At 54.4% G+C, this 25,701-nt stretch overlaps 1 protein-coding gene and 1 long non-coding RNA gene across 2 annotated transcripts; one reads left to right on the top strand and one right to left on the bottom strand.

The window, feature by feature from the left end:
- Positions 1-173: 173 nt before the first annotated feature.
- On the bottom strand, positions 174-25,698 carry LOC128314835 (uncharacterized). Its single transcript, XR_008296942.1, has 4 exons — positions 24,032-25,698; positions 6,266-6,409; positions 1,789-5,649; positions 174-910 (listed from the first exon to the last, which is right to left on the bottom strand). It is a non-coding gene; the product is annotated as an uncharacterized LOC128314835 (long non-coding RNA).
- Positions 16,077-17,608, top strand: LOC106968224 (whey acidic protein-like). The gene is made up of 4 exons (XM_027046044.2): positions 16,077-16,186; positions 16,557-16,697; positions 16,972-17,130; positions 17,458-17,608. The coding sequence occupies exons 1-4, from the start codon at positions 16,099-16,101 to the stop codon at positions 17,472-17,474; spliced, it is 405 nt and encodes a 134-aa protein (XP_026901845.2). The 5' UTR covers positions 16,077-16,098; the 3' UTR covers positions 17,475-17,608.
- Positions 25,699-25,701: the final 3 nt, after the last annotated feature.

A 25,701-nucleotide genomic window follows, 5' to 3' on the forward strand; every position in this document is an offset into this window, starting at 1 on the left:
AGAAAAGTTGTGCTTAGGGGCACCTGAGGGGCTCAGTCGGTTAAGCGTCCAACTTCGACTCAGGTCACAATCTTGTGGTTCGTGGGTTGGAGCCCCGCGTCAGGCTCTGTGATGACAGCTCGGAGCCTGGAGCCTGCTTCAGATCCTGTGTGTGTCTCTCTCTCTGCCCCTCACTGCTTATACTCTCTCTCTCTCTCTCTCAAAAATAAATAAAACATTTTTTTAATTTTTTTAAATAAAATACTTTATTGCAGGTTGCCCGGGTGGCTCAGTCAGTTGAGCGCCTGACTCTTGATTTTGGCTCAGGTCATGATCCCAGGGTCGTGGCACCGGGCCCCATGCCAGGCTCCACCCTGAGCATGGAGACTGCTTAAGAGTCTCTCTCTATCTCTCTCTGCCCCTCTCCCCTGCCCTCACAGTGTCTCTCTCTAAAATTAAAAGAAAACAACTGTTAAAAGCACTTTATGGCTAAAATGTGCTAACCATCCTCTGAGCTTCCGGTAAGTCATCATCTTTTTGCTGGCGGGGGTTCTGCCCGAGGCTGGCGGCTGCCGACCTATCAGGGTGGTGGCAGCTGAAGGCCGGGGTGGCCGTGGCCACTGCTCAGAATAAGACAACAGGGAAGTTCACTGCACTGATGTTCTCTTCCTTTCACCAAAGTTTTCTCTTTGGCGTGTGGTGCCGTTTGACAACATTTTACCCACAGAACTTCTTTCAAAATTGCTCAGACCCTGCTGCAGCCCCCTCCATGAAGTCCACATGATATCCTGGGTCCTCTGTTGTCATTCCCACAATCGTCACGACCCTGGATTTGAACTATACTTTAGATCACATGGACCCGACAGACACGTACAGGACATCCATCCAACAGCAGCACAACAGCATTCTTCTTGAGAGCACATGGAGCTTCCTGCAGAATGGATCACACGTCAGATAACAACACAAGTCTTAGCAAGTTTATGATTTGAAGTGTACCACCTGTCTTTTCTGACCATGGCGGTACGAAACTAGAAATCAGTAACGGGAGGAAAACTGTCTCACTCACAAATAAGAAGAAATTACACAAAACACCCATGAGCAACCAATGGGCTAGAGAAGAAATCAAAAGGGCAAGAAAAAAACATTTTAAAGCAAATAAAAATGAAAACACAACACACCAGAACTTATGGGATGCAACAAAAGCCATTCTAAAAGAGAAGTTTCGGGGCGCTCTGGGGAGCTCAGTCGGTTAAGCGTCCGACTTCGGCTCAGGTCACGATCTCGTGGTTCATGGGTTCCAGCCCCACGTCAGGCTCTGTGCTGAGAGCTCGGAGCCTGGAGCCTGCTTTGGATTCTGTGTCTCCCTCTCTCTCTGCCCCTCTCCTGCTCACGCTGTGTCTCTCTCTCAAAAATAAATAAAAACATTAAAAATTATATGACCATCTCAATAGATGCAGAAAAAGTAGGGGCGCCTGGGTGGCTCAGTCGGTTAGGCTTCCGACTTCAGCTCAGGTCATGATCTCACGGTCCGTGAGTTCGAGCCCCGCGTCGGTCTCTGTGCTGACAGCTCAGAGCCTGGAGCCTGTTTCAGATTCTGTGTCTCCCTCTCTCTCTGACCTTCCCCCATTCATGCTCTGTCTCTCTCTGTCTCAAAAATGAATAAATGTTAAAAAAATTTTTTTTTAAGTATTTGGCAAAGTACAGTACCCTTTCATTATAAAAACACTCAACAAAAGTGGGTATAGAATGAACATACTTCAACATCATAAAGGCCACATATGACAAGCCCACAGCTAACCTCATACTCACCAGTGAAAGGTTGAAGACTTTTCCTCTAAGATCAGGAACAAGAGACAGACAACCACTCTCACCACTTGTATCCAACACGGTACTGGAAGTTCTAGCCAAAGCAATTAGGCAAGAAAAAAAAATAAAAGACATCCAAATCAGAAAGCAAAAAGTGAAATTTCCTGTTTACAGACGATATTATCTTATATATAGAAAATTCCACCCAAAATAGGTCATAGGGGGCAGCCTGATGAAGGGCCCAGGGGATCTCTCTGGATCAAAAATAACAAGTTGAAAATGTAATTTGAAAAAAATAAATAAACAAAACTTTAATGAAAAACTTTAAAGACCTAAAAATATGTGTTTATGGATTGAAAAATTCAATTATCGTGGGTGTTAATTGTTCCCAAATTGATTTCCAGAGTCAGCGCAACCCCCAATGAAAATCCCAAGGTTAACCCTGAGTCTCAGGGGAGAGGAGAGTCCTGACAGTCTTGAAGGACTCCCAAGCTTTTAGGCGTCCTGGGCCTTCCAGGAAAGCCTGTGGCGTAGGAGCACAGGGCACAGCAGATCGTGGCTGGGGGCCGGTCTGCAGCACCGGCTCCCCCATGCCCTCCTGCTCCCAGAAGGGGAACTGCTGTCCTGTGGGCTGCCTTCTCGCCGTGTGGATGGTCTCCCTCGCTGTGCAGAAGCTTTCTGTTCAGTGCAGCGAATTTCTGCTTCGGTTGCTGGTGCTTTCATGTCACAACCAAAACATTGCCAGGGCGCTCGCCAAGGAATTTTTCTCCTATCTATGTTTTCTGCTAGGAATTTTACAGTCTCAGGTCCCATGTTTAAGTGTCTAACCCATGTTCAGTGATTTTTTTTTTTACTTTAAAAAAAATTTTTTTAATTTATGTATTTTTGAGAGACAGAGCATGAGCAGGAGAGGGACAGAGAGAGAGGGAGACACAGAATCTAAAGCAGGCTCCGGGCTTCAAGCTGTTAGCACAGAGCACAATGCGGGGCTCAAACTCACAAACTATGAGATCATGACCTGAGCCAAAACTATGAGATCATGACCTGAGATCAGAACGCTCAACCAACTAAGCCACCCAGGCGCCCCCACACAGGATACTTCTAAGAAATCCTTTTTCTTTTTTTAATGTCTATTTATTTTTTAGAGAGAGACAGAGACAGAGTGCAAGTGGGGGAGGGGCAGAGAGAGAGGGAGACAGAGAATCCAAAGCAGGCTCCAGGCTCCGAGATGTCAGCACAGAGCCCAAAACAGGACTCGAACCCACAAGCCATGAGATCATGACCTGGGCCGAAGTCAGACACTCAACCGACTGAGCCACCCAGGCGCCCATAAAGTGTTACAGTTTTCAGTATAAAACTTTTTCACCTCCTTGGGTAAATGTATTCCTGAGTGATTTATTGCTTTGGATGCTATTGTAAATGGGATTGTTCTGTTTATTTGTCAGACATTTCGTGCTTAGCATATAGAAACACAACTGACTTCTCTATGTTGACTGTGTATCCTGCACTTTTACTGAAGTTGCTGATTAGTCCCAATAGTTTTAGGGGGCAGTCTCGTTCCAGCACCATCAGCTGAAAAGATCCCCCTTCCTTCCACGGAACTGGTTTCACACTTTTGTCAAAGGGTCGGTTGGCCGTGTCTGTGCGGGGCTACCCATGCATGCTGTGTTCTGTCTACCGTCCATATGTCTGTCCCTTGGTCCATCCACACCATCCCAACTGCTACAGCTGCAGGCATCCTCGAGCAGGTAGACAGCTTCCTCCCTCTGGATTCTTGCCCAAAACTGTTGTTGCTATTAGGGTCATTTTGCCTTCCAATGGAAAATTTTAGACGGACCTTGTCTATGACTTCCAAATATCCTTCTGGGATTCTGACAGGAATTGTGTGATAAATGTTATCAAGTCCAGGAAGTTCTCTTCTATTCTTAACTTTCCAAGAGTTTCCATCCCGATTTTTCTTCTTTACTCTGTTAATACAGTAGATTACACGGATTGGTTTTCACACCCTGAAACAGCCTGGGGTCCCTGGAACACACCCCACTCGCTCCTGGTGTGTAATTCTCTGCACACAGTGAGGAAGGAAACACAGGCAAGAGAAATGCAGCTTCAATGAAACCTCACAGCTCACCGCCCACTGCCGGACACGTGACACATGCAGAGGGTCACCTTCCCAGACACCTGATGCGTGCGGAGGGTCACCTTCCTGGAGGAAGGCACGGCACCCCTGGTGCCTTAATGTTTTTGTCTCATTAAAGACCGGAAGTAACCTTATCTTCGCGGCACCAGCCCCTCAAGGTCCTGGAAGCCTTGCTTCCGATTCCTCAGAGACAGACTTTAAGTCTACCCCCCTCCCTCCACTAACTTAAAAGTATGTAATCTGCCTCCCCTCACAACCCAGCGCAGCTCTCTCTGCCCGTGGGTCCTGCGTCCGTGCTGTAATAAAGTCACCTTTTTGCATCAAAAACGTCTCAAGAATTCTTGCTTAGCCATTGGCTCATGAACCCCAGTTCATAATCTCATCATTTTGGCACCTGAATGCAGAGCGTCGAGTATTTTCATCTGCACTCAGTGTCGGTGCAAACTCGGTGAGTAATTCCTCTCTCTCCCTTTACTTTCTTTCCAGGATATTTTCAGGGAGTGTGGTCTTATTGGCACACTTTCCTGTCGATCCCTCCAGATGCAGTCCTTGAGCCCGTGGCTACTCCATGGGGAGGAGAAAGCCTGACTTTTGGCTGGAAGTTAGTGCCCTGGCCGGAATGGTAATAAGACCCAGGAACTCGATGCCCTCTCTTTATTCCTGTCCTTCTACAGAGTTGTCTGTCTTGGGCATGGGACAGCCACCGAAGTCACCAGGACAGCTGCCAATCTTAAGACTCCTGTGTGAGGTTTCATCCTCATTGGTTTCACATGATCCCCCACCCCGGCCCCCACATCTGGTCTAGACACTTCTGGCTGCAGGACCTCCACTGGGAGCCGGCCGAAACCAGTGCCAGATTGAAGTAAAACCCAACCGGGGATGGTTTCCTAGGAAGTCGGCTATAGAGTCTCCATGTGCGGGAATGTCACTTAGATCATGATGGATTTCTGTCTTCGGTTTGTCATCGGTGTCCCTTACTGACTACTACAGTTACAAAATTGGGTAAGTTCCTCTTGTAAAGCTTTTCTAGTGTTTTCCATGAGTTAAAAAAGGCAAGACAAGGCACAGTTTTTTGGTCCCTATGCCGGTGCCCATCTGGAGTCTAGAATGCTATTGGGAAGATGGGGGATGCTAGCATCTCTTCTCTGGGGCCTTAGTGGCTGGTCAGAGATTGTAGCAACTTCATTTGAGGGACGCTTTGGGTCATTTTTGTAACAGGACCAAGGTTCACACAGAGAGTTGTGACACCGAGACATTTCTTTCCAGGAAGCAACGTTATTCATGCTGGCGTGGCTCCACCGGTTCGTACCCGAAGAGCTGAGCCCCGAGCGCAGTGAGGTGTAGCGTTTTGTGCATTTCCTACTTCTTTGCCACACGTGGGGAAGGTGTAGACATACAGTGTGAGTGGGTCTCATGTTACAGGGGCAGGCGGGATGTCAGGTACAGACTGGGTCATGAGGAATGTCACGTAGGCACACAGCCAGGTTGCCTTCCCTTATCTTGAGGCCTTTTCTCACCACATTCCTTAGGGAGGAGACCCTACCACATCTGACACCAGGAACCTCTGACGTATCCCACGTGAGATGCCACCCGGGAGTCAGGGAGGATTCTGGGTAAAAATTCTTGGCCTTCTCTACTCTCCCAGGAACATGGGCTCTTCTTCAGTCCCCAAGGACTCTCCTTCGGGATGCCTTTGAACCCACTGGAATCAATTCGGATTGCAAGATCTAAGAAAGAAGAAAACAATCTTCTTTTGTAACACTGCCTGGCCTCAGCACTCCTTAGGAGATGAGGAAAAATGGCCCATTAACGGGACATTAAACTTTAATACAATCTGTCAGTTAGATCTCTTCAGTTAGAAACAGGGCAAATGGACTGAGGTGCACTGTGTCCAGACCTTCATGGCTCTAAATCGGGATCCGGACCCGAGGGCCTCTTGTACAGAGTGTCTAAGCACCAACCAGCTTAACAAACCTGCTCTGGACATATCGGATGATGGCTCTAGATAGACTCATTCCTCCTGACAGGCCCGGGCCACTGGAGGAATCACCAGCCAGTCCAGACCGAGGACCCCTGGCTCTGTCACTCTCCCTCCTCCTTACAGACCCCAAGACCCCTCTGCTCCCGGCCCCCCTGGACTAACCAGGAGCCAGACTCCGGGCCCCCAGGTTTGGATGGCGCCCTTAGGGAGGTGGCTGATGGAGAAACAGGCACAAGTAGGGTCCCTGTCCTGTTCTCCGCAGCAGACCGGGCTCAGATCACACAGCAGTCAGGACGATGTTCCGAAAACCCTTCCCAATCTACTGAGGGCTTTCAACAAGTGCGTACTGTGTTTGATCTGACCTGGCAAGATGTGCACATCACGTTGTTGCACACTGAGGAGAAGAACCGTCTCCGGGCAGCGGCCAGGAGTTTGCTGATGAACCAGCCACAGGAGGCCGGGGACATCATCCGACAGGGCGCTGCTGTCCCGAACACCGAGCCACACTGGAGTCACCAAGAGGGGAGACAGGGAAGGGAAAGGCGAGGTCATAGGGTCGCTTGTTGAATAGAAGGAATGGGAAAAGGTTTCCCTAAACCTGCAAATTTCGATAAAATTCAGGGAAGTTACTCAAGGGGCTGGTAAGAATCCAGCTGTATTTCAGGGCCATTTAATAGATGCCATCTGTAAACACACAGATCGGGACCCCGCCTCACCTGAGGGGAAACTACACTGAGCGGGCATTTTGTAAGTCCATCAGCACCTGGCATCCACCGAGAATGGACTGAGATGGCTGTAGGCCCCCTACCCCTACCCGGCGCCTCCTAGAGGTTTGACCGGAGTCTTTGGTAATAGAGGTGCAGTCTTAGAGCTAGAACAGGACGGGACAGCTAAATTGCAGGGTAAGAATCAGGCTGAAATACTGGCTGCTGCCACAGTGGAGTCTCCACGACAGCAGACTAGCCAGGGGCCAAAGAAAAAGCCAGAATCAGACAAAGAATCAGGTAAGTCCCCACGCTGCAGCAGAGGCCAGACCGGACCTTGGAGCAAAGGAGTTCCACACAAAAGATCTCCTCCAGGACCATGTCCCATCCGTAAAACAAGGGGGACATTGGAAGAGAGACGTCCTCACTCCAGAGGGGGTGGGGGGCAGGAAGTCACCTCCCCGCCCAAAAGCAGAAACCAGAAGATCTGGCATGATGGGGCCCTGAGGCTGGTCCCGCTCCCTTTGACATCAGGTTGACTGAGCTCTGGCTACCCCGGACTCGGGAAGTAAGCTTATCCAGCACTCTGGCCCTACTGTCTTTCTGGCCATAAAAATGTTGGCATAGAACGGGGACCAAAATGTGCCACCAGACAATGCTTTTATCTTGTAAATATAACCGTCAATTCGTCACGCATGTTTTTCTGGTCCTTCTGTCTCATCCCACTCGATTACGTGGATGAGACCTTGTGCCTAAGCCCAGAAGCGGCTTCGCTCCGGTTAAACAAGTCGCCTTGTGCTCTTTGACCTCGAGAGGGTGCCCGCGCGACTTGTTGGTTGAGCGGCCAGCTCTTGGTTTCAGCTCAGGTCATGATCTCGCGGTTGGTGAGTTTGAGTCCCGCGTCGGACTCTGTGCTGAAAGTTCGGGGCCTGCTTGGGATTCTCGCTCTGCCCTTCCCCTGCTATATCTCTCTAAAAATAAATATTAACTTTAAAAAGAAAACGTTACCCCTTCTAACATCAGGAAGTAAGTATATCCTCAGGTCTGGGATTGTGATGTCCCAGGACAGGCTCCTAAAGCCCAGCCAGTTAAAGCGACCTTAAATTAGGACCCAGTCACTACGCCTCATCAAAGACAACATCCCTTAAATCCCAAGGCAAAAGCTGGGTTACAAACACTTACTGACAAGTTTCTCCAACGTGGTCATTTTAAAGCCTTGTCTATCTCCTTATAACACTCCAGTTTTGCCAAATGGAGAATACTGAATGGTGCAAGACTTAAGAGCCGTAAATAAGGTGGTGGTGCCTATACGTCCCACAGTGCCAAATCCGTTTGCCGTTGTCACCCAGGTCCCCGATGATGTCAACTGGCTTACAGTACTTGATGTAAGAGACACCTTCTTCAGGCACCGGTGGGGGACTCAGTCGGTTAAGCGTCAGAGTTCGGCTCAGATCATGATCTCTCACGGTCCAGGAGTTCGAGCCCCGTGTCGGGCTCTGTGCCGACAGCTCGGAGCCTGGAGCCTGCTTCGGATTCTGTGTCTCCCTCTCTCTCTGCCCCTCCCCCACTTGTGCTCTGCCTCTCTCAGAAATAAATGAACATTAAAAAAAAAAAAAAACAACCATCACTCCCCCCAGCTAGTCTTCCCAATTTAAAGCAAAGATGGAAACAATCTGCCTTTCATTGGTATGATCATTTAGCGCCCATCTTCACTCCACCTGCACACTTCGAAAGCATGATTTGGCGTGTGGAAGCCGTAGTAAGTACACCGTAAAGGCACTCAGTGACTCAGAAGCCAGCTCCCCCTTACTCAGGGCTGAGGGCATACAAATGCACAAAACAGTTCTACCAGATAGAATGGCTTCAGGTGTTTCACAGCAGCACAAGGTGGTCCGTGCACCATTATTAAAACAGAACGCTGTGTGCACATCCCAGATTATCACGAAAATGTCTCAGGACTATTGAAAGGGACGAATCCTCCAATTGAGGCTATACAAGATCTTTCTCTTTCTCTTAACGACTGGCTGAGCTCCTGGGGCGGGGGAGGACCGTGGTCAACTACGAAGGTCTCTTCGTTGGGCTTCTCGTTCTTACGGCCGGGCCGATCGTCTTACCTTGTGTCTTCCCATGTCCCTCGGCTTGGGCTGAGGCTCCATCACTACAATAGCTGCACTTTGACAAGCGATCCCTCCCACTTGAGGAGATGCATACACGTGGTCCACCTTGGATTCCACTGCCTCTGCCTTTGGAACTCCTCCATCCCGAACTGACCAACGCTGGCCCAGAGGTAGGGACATCTCTACGCCCCTACTCAGCAAGAAGAAGCCACAGAAGAGAAGACCTTCCTCCCTCAACAACTTTAAGATCAAAGGATCAGAATTGTTCAGGGGGAAAATGATGAGGAAAAGAATGCAAGGGAAATGCAACTTCAATGAAGCCTCACGGCTCACCGCCCACTGCCGGACACATGACCCATGCAGAGGGTCACCTTCCCAGACAGCTGATGCATGCAGAGGGTCACCTTCCTGGAGGAACGCACGGTGCCCCCAGTGCCTTAATGTTTTGTCTCATTAAAGACTGGAAGTAACCTTATCTTCGCGGCACCAGCCCCTCAAGGTCCTGGAAGACTTGCTTCCAATTCCTCAGAGACTGACTTTAAGTCTACCCCCCTCCCTCCACTAACTTAAAAGTATGTAATCTGCCTCCCCTCACAACCCCAGCACAGCTCTCTCTGCCCGTGGGTCCTGCGTCCATGCTGTAATAAAGTCACCTTTTTGCATGAAAAATGTCTCAAGAATTCTTGCTTAGCTGTTGGCTCACGAATCCCACTTCATAAACTCATCAGTAGTGCTGGGTTCCACTTGCTTGTTGCTCGTTGAGGACTTCTGTGTGTGTGTGTGCCTATGCGTCTGTGTGTCTGCATTTGTGTATCCATGTATGTGTGTGTCTGGGGGGGGGTATCTGTGTGTATCTGTGTCTATGTTTGTGTCGGGGTGTGTGTGTGTAGGGATGTGTGTAGGGGTGTGTGTGCAGGGGTGTGTGTGTGCTCTCCCCTCTCTGTCAGATCCGGATGGAGTCAGTGTGCTGCTGGCCACAGGAAGGAGTTGGGCCGTCCTGTTCCATTTTCTAGAACTGACTGTAGGATACTGGTCTTAATTCTACTTTATTGTTTTATGTCATTTTAGAGAGAGGGAGAGAGCGTCTGTGAGCGAGGGGGAGAGGGGCAGAGGGAGGGAGAAAGCCCGAACTGGGGCTCAATCACAAGAACCATGAGATCATGACCTGAGCCAAAATCGTGGGTCGGGTGTGGAAGTGGCTGAGCAGCCCAGACGCCCCCGCCTTGATCCTCCCTTAAATGTTTGGAGCGAAGCCCCCTGGGCTGGAAACTGCTTTTGCGGGAGCCGCGGTTTACAAGCTGGACCCCTGGACTGTCTCCTCCGGGTGCCTCGCAGTCCGCACAGTGGTCCACAATGAGCAACGGAGAGCCGCCTGCAGGATTCCCTCACCGCCCCTCCAGCGCCCCATCCCTGGTTTCCGAACACACGTGCTCACCTGTCCTTCTTTTTCTCTGTCCCTCTTGCCAACGTTTGCCGATATGATTGATCTTTCCAAGAACCAGAGTTTGTGGGGGGTTTGCTCCATATATTTTTCTGTATTTTCCATTTCCTTCCTGTGGCTGGCTTGGGCTAGCGTTGCTCTGCTCCCAACCCCTCTGGGGGTGGGGGGGGGGGCGGCGAGACCACTGACCTGGGACCCACCCTGCTTCTCACAGCCGTCACCGCACCTCCAGGCTGCAACATGCCACATCCTCCATGGTTCTTCTGCCTCCTGCGGCCCTTCCTTCTGCCCCGGGCTATTTGGAAGGTGTTGCTTACTTACCAGGACTTGGTAACTTTCCTGTTACTAATTTCCACTTTAAATCCCCTGTGCTCCCAGAAGACAGGGCCACAACACGGCCCTCCTTTGTCCGCAGGCACTTGGACAGCAGGTGTGCTTTGCCGTTGGCGGATGGACAGTTCTGTCACTGCCAAAGGGGTCCTGTTGGACTCAGCTGGTGCTGAGTTTGTCCACATCCTTGCTGATTGTCCGAGCAGCCATTCTGTCACGTGTCGAGAGAGACGTACTGGTGTTGTCCTCTTTAACGCGGGCTGCAGGGGAGGTAGCCAGGTCCCTGAGGCAGGCTCCCCAGGCGGCCCCGTGCCCCGAGCCCACCGTCCACCGTCTGCCTCCCGCCTCATGGCCCAGCTTTTCTCTTCGCTCCAATCTGGAAGGGGCCCTGACCATCCCTTCTCCAGGGCCCAGACCTGCACAGAGAGAGGGCCCAGCCCAACCCCTGTCCACTCCAGCTCTCTGCCTGCCCCTCAGAGGGACACAGGGAAAGGCACCACCCAGACGCAACCTGCTCACCACGCGGTCCTGAGGCCCGTGGAGCTCAGATGACCGTGGAGTCGTGGAGTCGTTTGTGTTGCTGAGAAGCTGTCTGCCCTTCCCGCATGCCCCTAGGTCACACTTCTCGTAGGCACTAGAGACAGCGCACTGGGAATTTGTGTTTAGAATTCCCTCATTCTAGCAGGTCCCTAAACCTGGCTTTGCGTGAGAGTTTCTGGAATTGTAGAAGTCCCGACCCAGATGTCCCAAGGAGGGTCACAGAGAACAGCCGTGACCTGTGTGGTTAATTCCCAAGGGTGGTCCCGCACTTGGAAATGGCTGATACAGAGACCAGCACGTACTTTTAACACTAAACATCCTGTGTATGTCAGTCGGATAAACATCCAACTTCAGCTCAGGTCATGATCTCGCAGTTCGTGAGTTCAAGCCCCAGAGTGTCAGGCTCTGTGCTGACAGCTCAGAGCCTGGATCCTGCTTCGGATTCTGTGTCTCCCTCTCTGCCCCTCCCCTGCTCACGCTCTGTCTCTCTCTCTCCCCCCCGCTCTCTCTCTTTCAAGGATAAATAAACTTTTAAAAAATAAGTCTCCGTTTGCAGACACCCTGCAGGCCTGGGGTTGCAGGTGAACAGCTGGATGCCCGAGCCCGGCTGTCCCAGCAGTGGTCTGTGGGTGGGGGTGGGGGGGTGGGGGGCGGGGGTCAGGGGACCCCAAGGCAGCCCTGAGCTGACACACCCGAAGTCACTTTCCCGTGGCAGTCCCTCAACCCCGGGTGGGGCCACATAGCTCAGAGCACTGTGGTGTAGATCCCAGACCCGCCTGTATGCTGTGTCAAACCCATTCAGCACCTCCTGCAGGAAGGAGAGCCCGGTGCCAGCTGTGCACCCCAGGGACCCCCAGAGACTGCAGTCCTCTGGCAGTCCTGAGCCCAGAGGCAGCGTCCAGACCCTTCCTGGGGGCTACTGCAGACAGAAGTAACTCACTGATCATTCTGGAAAGTGCACGGAACATGGGAAGCCTCGAGGCAAAAGGGCCACACATATCCACAGGTGCACACGTACAGGTGTGAGCAGTGCAGGTGTGAGTGTGCGTGTGCACATGTCAATGTCTACATACACGTCCATATGCACACGTATGGATACACACATACACCCTTGTCACACGGGGCCACAATAACCGCAGGTGCACACGTACAGGTGTGAGCAGTGCATGTGTAAGTGTGCATGTCCACGCACATGTAGAGGGACACGTGTGCACGTGTCCATGGCCAGATACACGTCCATATGCACAAGTACAGATACACACATACTTATGTCACATGGACACCCCACTTCTCCTTAGGCCCCCCAGATCCATAGGCCCACGGTCCCCACCAGCACCAGAGGTGCTGACACAGCCTTGAGAGACTCTGCGTAGGAGAGAACTTTCCAGAGAGGAGCGACAGGCAGGAGGTGCAGCCGCTGTGCACAAGGGCGAGGCTCAGTGAGACGGGTGTGGAAAGATCCTCGCGCCGTGAAAGCCCCGATGCAGAGGGCTGAGGACAGGACCCTCACCCCGGGGTCATAACACCTGGTGACAGGGATGTGACCCTGACCCTGGGATTGTGACACCAGTGATGGGAACAGGACCCCCATTCAGGGGCCGGGACGGTCCCCACTGAGAGGGGCAAGTGGAGAGAATGGTGTGGCCGCCCTGACCCAACCTTGACCTGGAGAACTGGAGGAAACCCCAGCCCGCCAACCCCATAGGACCAGTGGGGGCCTCTGTGCTTTGCCCACTAAGTCCATGATGCCCCAGGTGATCACAGATGGGCCCGTTTCCCCACCTGTCTTGGCTTTCAGGAGCTGCTGGGAAGCAGGAAGCCATGTCTGTCTCGGAAGAAGACGGGCTGAGGCTTGGCCCGCGGGGCCAGCAAACATCCCCAGGCCAAGAAGAACCCCACATCCCTGTCCTGGCGCCGCAGAGCTCAAGGCGACATCCTTCCTGGAACCCCTGGCTTCTCCACCTGCCCTCGGGGCTGTGACCGCAGAGGTGAACCTGCCCCCATGCTTCTCCTGCCAACACCTCTGGCCCCTGCTCCCCCATCCCTGTAGGCTGTGCACCCCTCCTGGCCATAGTTCCTGACCTCCATGCCCCCCACAGGAGACCCCAAGCTCAGGCAGAAGTGTGGCCCAGCCACAGTGTTTAAAATCCTCCCTTCCAAGGCAAGGAAATGGTTTAAATGATGGCAGCCCGCAGGTGAAGTGTCACACTCCACAGCCACTGGCCACACAGTGCTTTCCGCTTTCCAGAAATCTTGAGGGTACAGGGAATGCTCCGAGTATAATGTGCCTGTACACGCACCTGCGGCATGACCCCGGTGACCGAGATCAGGGTGGGGGGGGGGGAGTATCTATGCATATGGGGGGGGACAGGAGGTAGATACATAGATAGACACACAGATAGATGATTGATAGATAGATGATAGACGACAGAGATGTCTGCACAGGGAACACCTGGATGACGTGGGACCAGACCGGTAACGAGAGACCTCCAGGATGTGGATCTTGTGAGTTTTGTTTCCTTCTCTGTGTTTTTCTGGATTGTCCGAGCTTCCTGCAATGCATGTGTTGTTTATCTGATGGGAAATATTGGAGGTTGTCTCCTCCACAACCTGAATCGCATCACAGAAACTCTCCAGATTTGGTGGCACCTTTGGTACCAGTGGCCTCGTGCAGTCCCGAGGACCCAGGAGAGCCCAGGAGAGCAGGGAAAGGTCCTCCGGGATGAGGGCAGAGCCCGACCCCCCTGCATACCCCCTCCGGGTGCTCTGGGCAGCAGGTGGGCCAGGAGGCGCCACCACCCACCACAGGGAGGAAGCATGAGCTGCTGTAGGCCTGCACCTGGCAGAGCTGGGGACCCACATGAGCACAGGGGCTCAAACGTCCCTCTGAAGAGGGACCCTCATGCCACACCCCTGCTTGGACTCCACCCCCCAGGGGAGAGGGTCACCTAAGGTGTGAGGTCACTGGCCACTGCGTGGGCAACCGTCTGGGAGGGAGGCCTGATGTAGTCCCCTCCCCATGGGAGCCCAGACTGGGGACACACTGATCAGGGGGATGGACATGAGCCCTGACACAGGGAGTTCATTCTGGAGGAACAGACACCCAAGGAGTAGCCAGGACCAGTCACAGTGTGTCAAGGAAGTGCCAGATGCCTGAGAGCCTTTAAGCTGCTTCCAGAGGGGAGGCTCCTTTGCCTGTGCTGGGAGGGGTGAGGCCAAGTCAGCAGGGCTGGGCAGAGGACCCCAGTGGGGAAGCAGCAGTTGTTGGGGGGGCCTGGCTGGGGTAGAAGTGAGGAGGGGGAGAGAAGAGGGTGGGGCTGGGGGAGAGAGGAAGGGGGGAGAGGGAAAGGGAGGGAGAATAGGGGAGGAGCTGGGGGTGAGGGGAGGACTAGAGGAGGGAAGGAGAGGGGAGGGAAAAGGAGAGAGGAGAAGGGAGGGAAGGGGGAGGGGAGAGGAGGGGAGTGGGGGAGAGGATGGGGAAGGGAGGGACAGGAGGGGGAGGGCATGGGGAGGGAAGGCAAAGGGATGGGGAAGGGCAGATGGGGTGGGGAACGGGAGGGAAGGGGTGGGGAGTGGGGAGGGGAGGAAGCAGGAGAGGAGGAAGGGAAGGGGAAGGGAGGGGAGAGGAGGGAGAGGTCCAATGCAGGACAGCACAGCTCAGAAGCTGTGAGCAGTCCTGGAGAAAGGGACTTGTGCCCACAGGTCCCACAGGCAGCAGGCCATGTCCTGGGGAGCGGGGGGCAGGTGCACTCAGCCTGGCCTCAGACCCAGTGTCCAGGCAAAGGCGCAGAGAACAGGCAGAAGGGCCAGCAGAGGGCCCTCCAGTGAGTGACAGTGGCTTCCCCGCCCTCTCCTCCTGGGCTCGGTATTCTGACTCAGGCCTGTCTGCTGCCTCCTTCCTGGGCTCTGGTGTGGAAACATCCCATGAACTGCCAGCCTGGAAAAGCAGAGAGGCTGCAACTCACTGTCGCTGGCCAGGATCCCAGGGGTGATCCACCTGGGCTGGGCCTGGGCTGAGGCCCCAGGACTCGGCCGAGAGGGTGCTCCCGGGGCCGGGTGGACACAGCTGGGGGCCCGAGTGGAAGTCTCTGGACCGAAGCATCTGGAAATGCACGCAGCACAGGCTAAGGGCCCCAGGGGAGTGCCGTCCAAGGTGGAGGCCCCCGGCCAGGCAGCCAGGTCGAGGAGTGCGGCCTAGACCAGGCAGCCCTAGCCCATAGTCACCTTGGGGCCCCCTCCCTACCCACCCTGGGGCCCCCTTCCTGCCCAGGTCCTCAGGGAAGAAGAATGGAGGAGGAGTCTCACCCTGACACCTTCTGGGAAAAGCCCTTCCCGGTGACCGCCCTGCACAGAAACAGCACGCTGCTCCTAGAAAGTTCCAGAAGGGATGAAAGGCACCACAAGAGAGACAGAATGTCCCCCGAGGCTGCCCCGCCACAGCTGCCCCCCCCCCCCCCGCTCTGAGTACAGGACAGGCACGTCTTCCGGGGCCCTGCAGGGCCGTCCGGGACGGGGAAGATGTGTGCTGTCCATCCTCTGCCCTGCACTTCTTTGTTCTGTTTTACCTTCTTCTTAGTTGGTATTGTCATCCACAAGAGGATATTGGTTTCGGGTGACTGATGTTTGCAAACCTTGGGAAGTGATCCCCACAATGTCTCATTACCTCCGTCACCTCCTGACAAACACTCTTTTCTTGCGATGAGAATGTTCAAGATGTACTGTCCAAGTGACCCCCCCAAACGCAACATGGTTTTGTGAACCGCGAAGACTACCCATCATGCCCTACTGCCCCCCTCCCTGGTCAGTCCTTTGCTTGATCCTGGCTATGAACTGGCAGTGCTTTCACAAGGGAGTGGAATCACCCACCTTATCAGGAACTTTTCTATGTTTTAAAACGTGACCCTGACGCAGTGGCTGTCCAGCCTGGCGCCCCTCCAAGTCGGAAGCCCCATGGCGGCTGGGCGGGCACCAGCCTCTCCTCCCCGACGGCTCCTCCCACTGCCTCCTTTAAAGCGGGGCCGGGGCCACTGGCCACCATCCACCACAGCCTGCCACTGGCCACCATGCGCTGTCTTGCCAGCCTGGCCCTGGTCCTGCTCGCCCTGGAGGCTGCCGTGGCCCTGGCCGCAGCCCCGGCCTTCACTGTGCCAGGTAGGCCTCAGCTACCGCCACAGGGGGCACCCAGGAGGGCCCTCTGACCTCCCTGTCTCCGAGGCGCTTCCCTGACACGCACCAGGACGGCACCGGGACCGGAGGAGCAGAGCAGAGGGGGCAGAAGAGCAGGGCAGGGCCCTGCCCGGAGACCCCCATGCGGCAGGGCCCAGGCCACTGTGAGACAGCTAGCTGAGCGTGGGGGGGGCCTGTCCTTGGCCCCCTGGGTCTTAACCCCACCTGCTGTCGTGGGCCTGGGGCAGGCATGTCACGCTCCAGCAGATTCTTTTCCTTACAAGAAACGGTGTGTCAGGGTGCTAGGTTCCTATCCTGGGAGCGGCGCCCACCCACCTGCCTGTCCCGTGCGCAGGGCAGGCCACGTGCCCGGAGCTCAGCTCCTCGGAGGAGGACTCCTGCGTCGTCTCCTGCAGCACCGATGACGACTGCCCCCAAGGCATCAGATGCTGCCCCAGGAGCCCCTGCAGCCGCTCCTGCGTGTTCCCCGTCATGGGTAACAGTCACCCCTGTGCCCCACACCAGACCCTGTCTGGTGGAGGGAGGAACCGTCCACACCCCCTCTCAGTGGCCTGCCCCACAGCCCCCTAAACTCCACCAGGCAGTGACCCCAACCACCTGCTGGCCCAGCCACGGGGCTCTGCTCAGGGTCCCCTCCCTGAGGGCTCGGCTGCCGTCCAGGGTGCCGCACAGTGGTGTGGGGGCCCCCACCGGGACCCAGCAGCAGGGTGGACCACTGGGACCTGAAGGGCTGGCCCGTGTCTCCGCAGCACCTTTGCAAAAGGCTGGCCGCTGCCCCCGGGTACCCATCCCGCTGGCCCCCGAGCCCTGCTCAGAGAGCACCGAGTGCTCTGTGGACAGCCAGTGTGCAGGGAGCAGGAAGTGTTGTTTCAGCACGTGCGCCATGCGGTGTCTGGACCCTGCGACAGGTGAGCGCCCCAGACCCGCCCCGAGGACACAGCCACTGGCCCCTGGGGCTGCCGGGCAGACAAAGGCGGCTCAGAGACCTGGCTGGCAGAACTTGGGCCGGCCACCCGAGCAGGGTCTGTGCCTTGGCCACTTAATCTTGCAAGGAGACCTGGCTCGGGAGCTGGGAAATTGCATCCTGGCTACCTGTGACCCCACCTTCCTGCCAGTGGGCTCTGGTGAGGGCCGGGGAGGGGTGGGTGTGGAGAGCTCGCTGGCCCACCTGCACACAGCGTCCATACCTCCCCTGCCCCCACCCTGCGCCTCTGAGGCCTCCGTGTCCCCTGCAGAGGACCCCCTTCAGTGACGGGCTTCCCCAGGAGTCCCTGGCTGCCCGGAGTGACCCACCTGAGCCTGCCTGGCGAAAGCCTTCTCTCTCGGATCCAGAAAGCCCAAGATGTTTCCTACCTGCTGCTAATAAAACCCACTCAGCTTCATGTCTCTCTGTTGTCTGTCTGTCACATGTCCCGGGCACCTCTGGACGGGGGCGGCAGACAAAGCACACAGGCCTCTGGGAGCACCGGGCTGTCCACCGGCACTCAGGGCTCTGGCCCTCTGGGGTCTGGCCCCTTTGAGAGGCTTTGCTGGCGTGGGGACAGGAGGAGAGTGGAGTCTGCAGGGAGGGCTGGGGCTTGGAGGTTGCCATGGCCTCTCTCCACGGCTTGTGTGTGGCCCCCACCCACTTGGCAGTGTGTGCTTATGGGGAGCACAGACACTGCTCCCAGGAAGCTCTGTTTAGGACCTGCAGTGAAGCACGTGCACCCCACCCAACACCCAGCGGGCACCCCAGAGACCACTGCGGTTCTGATGCTAGGCCCCCCCAAGTTCCCACCAGGCTGCCAGCACCGCAGACACCTGCCCTGCACCCTGACTCACTTAGCTACCAGCCCTGGGGTCCGACAAACCCCAAGCTACCAGTCCGGGGATCCCACAAACCCCAAGCTACCAGTCCCAGGGGGGGGTCCCACGAACCCCAAACTACCAGTCCTGGGGGTCCCACGAACCCCAAGCTACCAGTCTTGGGGTCCCACGAACCCCACAGCTCCCATAAGTTGTGATAATGACCCACAGGACTCTGAAGGCACAACACTTCGGATCACACCCTGTGATAAAGGACACAGACCAGCAAAGCCAAATAAAGGCCACACGTGGAAGGTGGGAGCAGAGATGCAGGAGCCTTTGTCCCCACTGGGCTGGGGCGTGCCACCTCCCAGCATGTCCACATGTCACCAACCAGGAAGCTCCCTGAGGTTTTCTCAAAGCTGCATTAGTAGGCATTTTGATGAAGCTGTTATTGACCAGCTCAGTCCCCACGTAACCACATGGTTGGCTCCAGGCCACCAGCCTGTCCTGTGCCATGAGGGACCCCTACCCCAGAGTCACCGCATCTGTTTAAACTCAGGCGTGAGAAAGGAGTCCTTGCAAACAACACACGACACTTGCATCAGCCAGGAAACCACAAGGTGTTGAAGCGCTGCTCCAGGAAGGGGACAGAGAGAGACCAGAGTTCCTCACCGTGCCCCCATGCACAGCCAGCCCAGGGGAGCACTTTCCCCCAGCCTGGCCCCAGGTCGCGCACGCTGAAGCCACCTGTCACATGCCAGACAACATGTCAGGAGCCAGGGAGACAGGACGGATCGTCCCAAATAAAAAGGGCTTTCACCAGTGGCTGAATTTTGTTCCTGGACCATTCTCCAGCAAAAGGAAGCAGGATTCCTTGGAGACGCCGTTGAGGGAACAAAGAACAAGGCCGTGGGGGACACCATGTGTCAGAAAGTGGGAGCCAACCTGCAGCCACCCCCAGACAACCTTGCCCCTCCCCCCAGCGCCACCAGCATACAGAGGAGAGGAGGCTCTTCTTAGCGGAAAATGCCAGTCAACATATCAGGGGGGAGAGAAGGACTAGAAACCCACCATTCCCAACTCCAAAGTAATCGTTCCTCCAGCCAAGCATCACCAGACGACCCAGATGACCAGAAACCCCTGCAGAAACGTCACAGTCTCAAAGCAGCCCCGCTATTCACAAGGGGGAGCTCCTCCCACAGCAGAGAGCTGGCCCCTAATTGAACCAAGGGATCAAACCCGGCATCCTAGGACCCACCATGGCTGTGCGTCCACGTGCAACCCAAAGGGGTGGCCGTGCCAGAGAAATGCACCAACGGTCTTCACGAGGATGCCGTCAGATGACCGCAGCTTCCATTCAGGGTTCCAGAAGGGGGGGGGGGGCGGCCTGAGCCCAGCCTAGGCAGCTGGAACCACCCAGCTCACCCTTCCTCAAGCTCAGAGTGAACCACCCCCATGCTGGAGGACTCCTCCCCTGCAGAGAACGCCCATCCCCTCCATCCCTGCGTTAGCCCTACATCCAGCTTCTGTAAGCCTGGTGCCCTAACATCTGCCCCGCAGGCATACTAGGCACTGATGTCATGTTTGAGTCAACTTACCCACCCCACCCCCACCTCCCCCACAACTGCCCCAGGACTCCTCTCCTCCCATGGGGTAAGGGGAACACTTTTCAAATGCAAATCAAAGGATGCAGAGCCCATGCCCCAACCCCCTTCTCTCTGGGGTCTTACCATCCAGGCCACTATCCCCAGCCCTCCTCCCCTCCCAGGGGCAGCTGGGGGCAGCCCTGCCACAGCAGAGCATGCTAATTATTCACACTGGCCAGTCCTAAGCCCGCCTGCCCTCCCTTGTCTGGTGCTCCCCACAGAAACCACAGCAGAGGTCCGTACCACAGTGACCCCACCCCCGCCTCCTGACCAACACAGTGCTTCCCTGTGTGACCCTGAGAGGCATAGGCTGCCCTTGTCCCTGAAAACTGTGACTCGTACATTAGAGTCAACGGCAGTCCTCTCCTGATCTGTTGGCCTCACCAGACCCAGGACTTTCTGTTAATAAAGATATTTTAAAGACAATCGCTTTCAGGGACTGGAGGTCCATCTCAGAGAGGACCCGGGGGCGTGGGGAATTGTCTCCCCCTCCACCATCTCCCACCACGTGCTTACGGCAGCCAAGCCCAGAGCTCCCGGGCCCTACTAGGCTGATCTCCTGCCCAGGCCACTAAGCTCCATCCCCCCGAAGTGGACAAGGTAGAGGAATGGACAAGGAAAAATGGAGGAGTGATGATGGAGGAGGAGAAGGGATGATGGAGGAGGGATAATGGAGGGGGAAGAGGGATGATGAAGGATGATGGAGAAGAGATGATGGAGGAGGAGGAGGGATGATGCAGGAGGAGGGATGGAGGAGGAGGAGGGGTGATGCAGGAGGAGGGAAAGACAAAGGAGAAGGGGGGATGTATCAGTCTGTGGGTTTTGGGGACCTGGCTGCTGGCAGGATTTGGGGTGGGGTTTGGGACGGCAGAGGGCTCATCATCCTTCCCCAGTTGGGAGGGAGCCTCCAGGCAGGATGGAGAGGCACTGGGAGTTCAGACGTCTGTAGGAACCCTGGGTGCTCACTCTCCAGGTGCCCTTGGGCAGTCCCCTCCCCGCCCTCCCTGGCCTCAGTTTTCCATACATGAAGAGCATGTGAGGGACAGGTTCATGTGCTGGGCAGAGCTGGAGCCAGGCTGACCAGCTCTGATTCCTCTTCTTCAGGGGTCCATGCAGGCCCTGAGGGAGGATCTTTCCCTAAGAGAGGAAAGCCCTTTGGTGGAGAGTCCCCAAGACTGTCCCCAGGCTCTGTGATTCTGCAAAGCTAAGACTTCTTACAGCAGGAGAAGAGAAGAGGAACGGGGGGGGGGGGGGGGGGTGAACTCTGGAGGAGGGCAGGCAGGAGCTTCCAGACATCTCTAGGGAACAGATGATCCTCCTGAACATCGCCCAGGAGGCGATGAATTCCGCAGTAACACAAGTGATGTGTCTGCCAGGAGGGGCTCGGTGCCCAGAGTTTCCCCTCAGGGCTGGGCTGGACGCACTCCACCCAGAGTGTGCCAAAACCCAGCCCCGCAGAGGGCAAGCAGGTGCAGGACGGCCCCACGTCCCCAGGGAGGCCCAGGAAGGCCACATCGTGTATGGCACCTCTAAGCAGTCGTGTCTCCAGACGCCAGCCAACCCTAATGCCCCTGACCACCATCCGTCCATCAGCAAGTGTGTTGGACGGAAGGACTGAGGTCTTCCCAGCAATCCCTCCTCTCCCTCAAGGGGAGACAAACCCATCTCAACCAGTGTTCCTGTGAGTCTGGTGCTGGGCCCGCCAGGCTGGGAGGGGGCACCGGAAACGGTGGGTGGTAGGAGGTAAGGAGGAGGAACACGGAGGGGCTCTAACGGAGCAGAATCGGGAGGGAGACAAGAATGAACAAAACTGCCACTTCTTCCCCACATCCCCACATCTCCACATCCGATCCATCCAGCCTACTGCCTCCGGTGGCCCAGGCAATGCCATGCTTGAAGTTCAGGAACATGTTTGAACACATCCCACAAAGTAAGATACTCTCCACCGGCCCACAAAACGGAGCCGCTACATTTCCCCACCCCCCACCTAAGCCAGGAGCTCCTCTCTGCAGAGTGTGGCCAAGGCATCTGGCCTGACCAAGAGTCTCAGAGTGTGGGGCTACCCTGCCAAAACCTGACCGTGGCCGCTCTAAATTAGCCCCCAGGCCCGACACTGCTCCCCCGAGAGTGAGGTCAGAGGCGGAGCTGAAACCACCTTTAGGGACCTCCTGTTTGCTCACTCATGGGAGAGGCTGCCATGTGGCACAGGGGCTCTCGGCGGGGATCTCCGGCCCCCAGCCGTTGCAGGGGAGGTGCCCCCCTCAGAACCCCCACTAGCAACAGCGACAGGAACCCCGACAGAGGAAAGGTACATGCGTTCAAGCCTGAGACTGTCTGTTCCCCCACCCAGCCATCCTCCCCCCATCAGGTTCCCCAAACGTCGGCAGCTCTGGCCCAAGAGGAAAGAACTAACAAGATGGCAACTGTAGGTTCCCTAAAAACAGCCTGATGGCGAAGTTCACTGCCAGCAAGTCCTCTTAATGGCCCGCCACTTTTTTTTTAAGGTACCAACTTTACTGAGATACAACTTACATGACGGATATTTACCCCTTAACGTGTAGAACCCAGCAGCTCCCCATACCTTCACAGTTAATCGTGCAACCACCCAATCCCAGAATATTTCCAGCACCCCAAACAAATCCCAGACCCATTCGTCACTCCCCATCTTACCCAACGTCCACAGCCCCCTGGAAACCACTAATCGATCTCCAGCTCTGTGGACTTGCCTCTCGGGGACACTGCACACAAATGGAATCACACAGGGAGTAGGCTGTCTGGATTCCTTCATCAAGTGTAATGTTTTCAAGGTTCTTCTAGGTTAACTTGGGCTGACTGATATCCCACGGTGGATATACCGCATCGTGTTTGTTCACGCATCTATCGGTTAGCATTTGGATTGTGCCTGTATTTTGACTTTTATGGAAAACGCTTCTGTGAACATTTGCGTACAAGTTTTTGCAGCGACGTGTTTTCAGTTATCTGCGGTATACACCTAAGTGACACACAGTAATTCTCTGACAAGAAACTGCTAAGCTGTCTTCCAAAGCAGCCATGCCATTTCACATGCCCCCCAACACTGCCTCAGCGTTCTGATCTCTCTACATCATCGCCATCGCTTGGTATTTTTTGGGCTTTCCTGTTGTTCTAATTGCAGCCATCCAAAGTGGGTGTGAAGGGGCCCCTCATCATGGTTCTGATTTGCATCTTCCTGATGGATAGGGATGCTGAGCAGTGTCCACGTGCTCCCCGGACTTCCATGTATCTTCTTTGGAGAAACGTCTACTCATATTCTTTGAGCGGTTCTTACCTGGGCAATTGCCTTCTACTGTCACATTGTAAGAGTTCTTTCCTCAACATCATCATTTTGAGACTCACCCAAGTCCTTGCCAGCACAGGTGTTCATCGCTTTTTCTTTTTTCTTTTAATTTTTTTTTTAACGCTTATTCATTGTTGAGAGACAGTGCGAGCAGGGGAGGGGCAGAGAGAGAGAGAGGGAGACCCAGAATCCAAAGCAGGCTCCAGGCTCTGAGCTGTCAGCAGAGCCCGAGATGGGGCTTGAACCCACAAACTGTGAGATCATGACCTGAGCTGAAGTCAGACACTCAACTGACTAAGCCACCCAGGCACCCCTCATTGCTTTTTCTTAATATTCATTTTTTTAGAGCAATTTTAGGTTCACAGCAAAACAGTGCAAAATACAGTGAAATCTACCTCTTGTCCCCTCCGCACACCTAGTCTCAACATCCCCCACCAAAAGTACATTTGCTGTGATCCATGAACCCATCATGACTCATCACGACCACCAAACCCCACAATTCACATTACGGTTCACTCTTGGAGTATACATTCTATGGGTTTGGACAAAGCTGTAATAGCCCATCCATCACAGTATCACATGAATAGTTTCATTGCCCCAAAAACCCTCTGTGCTCAGCCCATTCATCCTTCCCATCCTTCCTAACCCTTGGCAACCACTGGCCTCTCTACTGTCTCCACAGCTTTGCCTTTTCCAGAATGTCATGTCCTTGGAATCACCCAGTGCACAACCTTTTCAAATTGGCTTCTATCACTTAGTAACATGCATTTAAGGTTCCTCCATGTCCTTTCATGGCTTGATGGCGCCTTTCTTTTCGCCACTAAATAATATCCCATCATCTGGACACACCACAGCTCATTTATCCATCCGCCTCCTGAAGGACACCTTGGTTGCTTCCAGGTCCTGGGAATTATGACTGAAGCTGCTGTAAACACCGTGTGCAGGCTTCTGTGTGGATATGTTTTCACCTCCCCCAGGTGAACCACGGATCAAGGTTGCCGGACTGCATGGTATCCTTTCAGACTGCAGTCACAAAATACCATAAACTTTGTGACTTACAAACAACAGAAACCTGTTTCTCACACTTCTGGAGGCTGGAACTCTGAGGTCAGGATGCCGGCACGGTGGAGGGGGGCTGTCTGTCCTGTAGTATAGACTTCTCGCTGGGTTCTCACGTGGTGGAACAGCCAGGGGCTCTCTGGGGTTTCTTCTGAAGCCTCCACTCTCATGACCCAGTGACCTCCCAAACACCCCACCTCCTAGCACTGTCATTAGCTTCCACGTATGAACCTGGAGGACAGAAAACATTCAGCCCATTGGACAGTAAGAGTATGCTTAGTTTTGTAAAAAACAAACAAAACAAAAACTAGTAAACTTCAAAAGTGACGGCACCATGTTGCAGTTCCAACCAGCACAGATGAGAGCTCCTTCTCCGCCACCCTTACATCTGAGAACAGAAACCAAAACAGTACGAACAATAACAGCAAGAGGAAAAAAATAACAGCAAGTAAACAGGGAGAAGAAAAACTCAGGGGGGAAACCCCTATCATCGAAATCCTTACAGGAGTAAGACAAAAGATCGCAATAGTGAAGAAAAAAAAAAAACAACTGTAAAAAGAAACATTCAGAAGCCAAAAAAGGAGCTCTTGGTAAAGAAACACGTGTTGACAGGAACCTTCAGGAGAAGAGCCGGAAGCTAAGGAGGAAATAGCTCAGAAGGTCGAGCAAAGAAATAAAGAATAACAAAGACAGGATGGGAAAACCAGAAATTGGTGTACAAGAGCCAGTATTCAAACGTGGGCATTTTGGAAAGCCAGATTAGAGAAAATGGAAGAAAGGGAATACAAATAAACAACAACGAACTCCAGCCCAAAGACAAGTGCTTTTAGGCTGAGGGCCCATCAGGCGCTCAGGATGGAGACTTGCATCATTGAGAAATATCAGAAATCATGACAAGACACAAGCTTTTAGAAATTAAAAACAAAACAAATTAAAAAGAAGAAGGAAGGAAGGGAGGGAGAGAAGGAGGGAGGGAAGGAGGGAAGGAAGGGAGGGAAGGAAGGGAGGGAAGGAAGGAGGGAGAGAGAGGTCACTCTGCCTGTTTCAAGGACTTGTCCACAGGCAGTAAGGGAATTTGATTTTTCACTTGCCTTTGTTTCCCAAATCAATAAACACGTGGAATCTTAATCCAACAACAGAAAACAAAGCAATTACTAATTCAGAGAAAGTGAAAAAGCGTGGCAGGAAGGGAGATCAAGCCCGCACACGGACTGCAGGTGCCTCGTGTGCTTGGCTTACCCGCACTTTAATTTTTTTCAAAATTAAACGTCAACACTCTCAAAAATCAGAAGATTGCACATAAAATTCCATATTAAAAAAAAAAAAAATCCGGCAAGATGTGGGCAAACTGCCTGCAGGACCTCAGGCCGCCCTAGACGCCGTCCACCCCAGAGCCACCCCACACGCTGGGGTGCAGGCCGGAGGGCGCCGAGCCTCCGACTGCCGCTAACGGGGATCCTTGTTCCCCTCCCCTCACTCCCCCCCCCCCCCATTGTCCAACGCTCTCCTCTCCGCTCCCCGTCGCCTACTGCGCGCCCTCAGCAAAGACGGCACCCGTCCGGAAAGGAACAGCCAGCGTGACTTCCAGCCAGCTGCGTGTCCTCAGCAAAGATGGCATCCAACTGGAAAGGGTAGCGGCGTGACTTCCGGCCGGGCGGAGCAAGGCGAGG

Source organism: Acinonyx jubatus, chromosome A2, assembly GCF_027475565.1.
Source record: "Acinonyx jubatus isolate Ajub_Pintada_27869175 chromosome A2, VMU_Ajub_asm_v1.0, whole genome shotgun sequence".
Lineage (NCBI taxonomy): Eukaryota > Metazoa > Chordata > Mammalia > Carnivora > Felidae > Acinonyx > Acinonyx jubatus.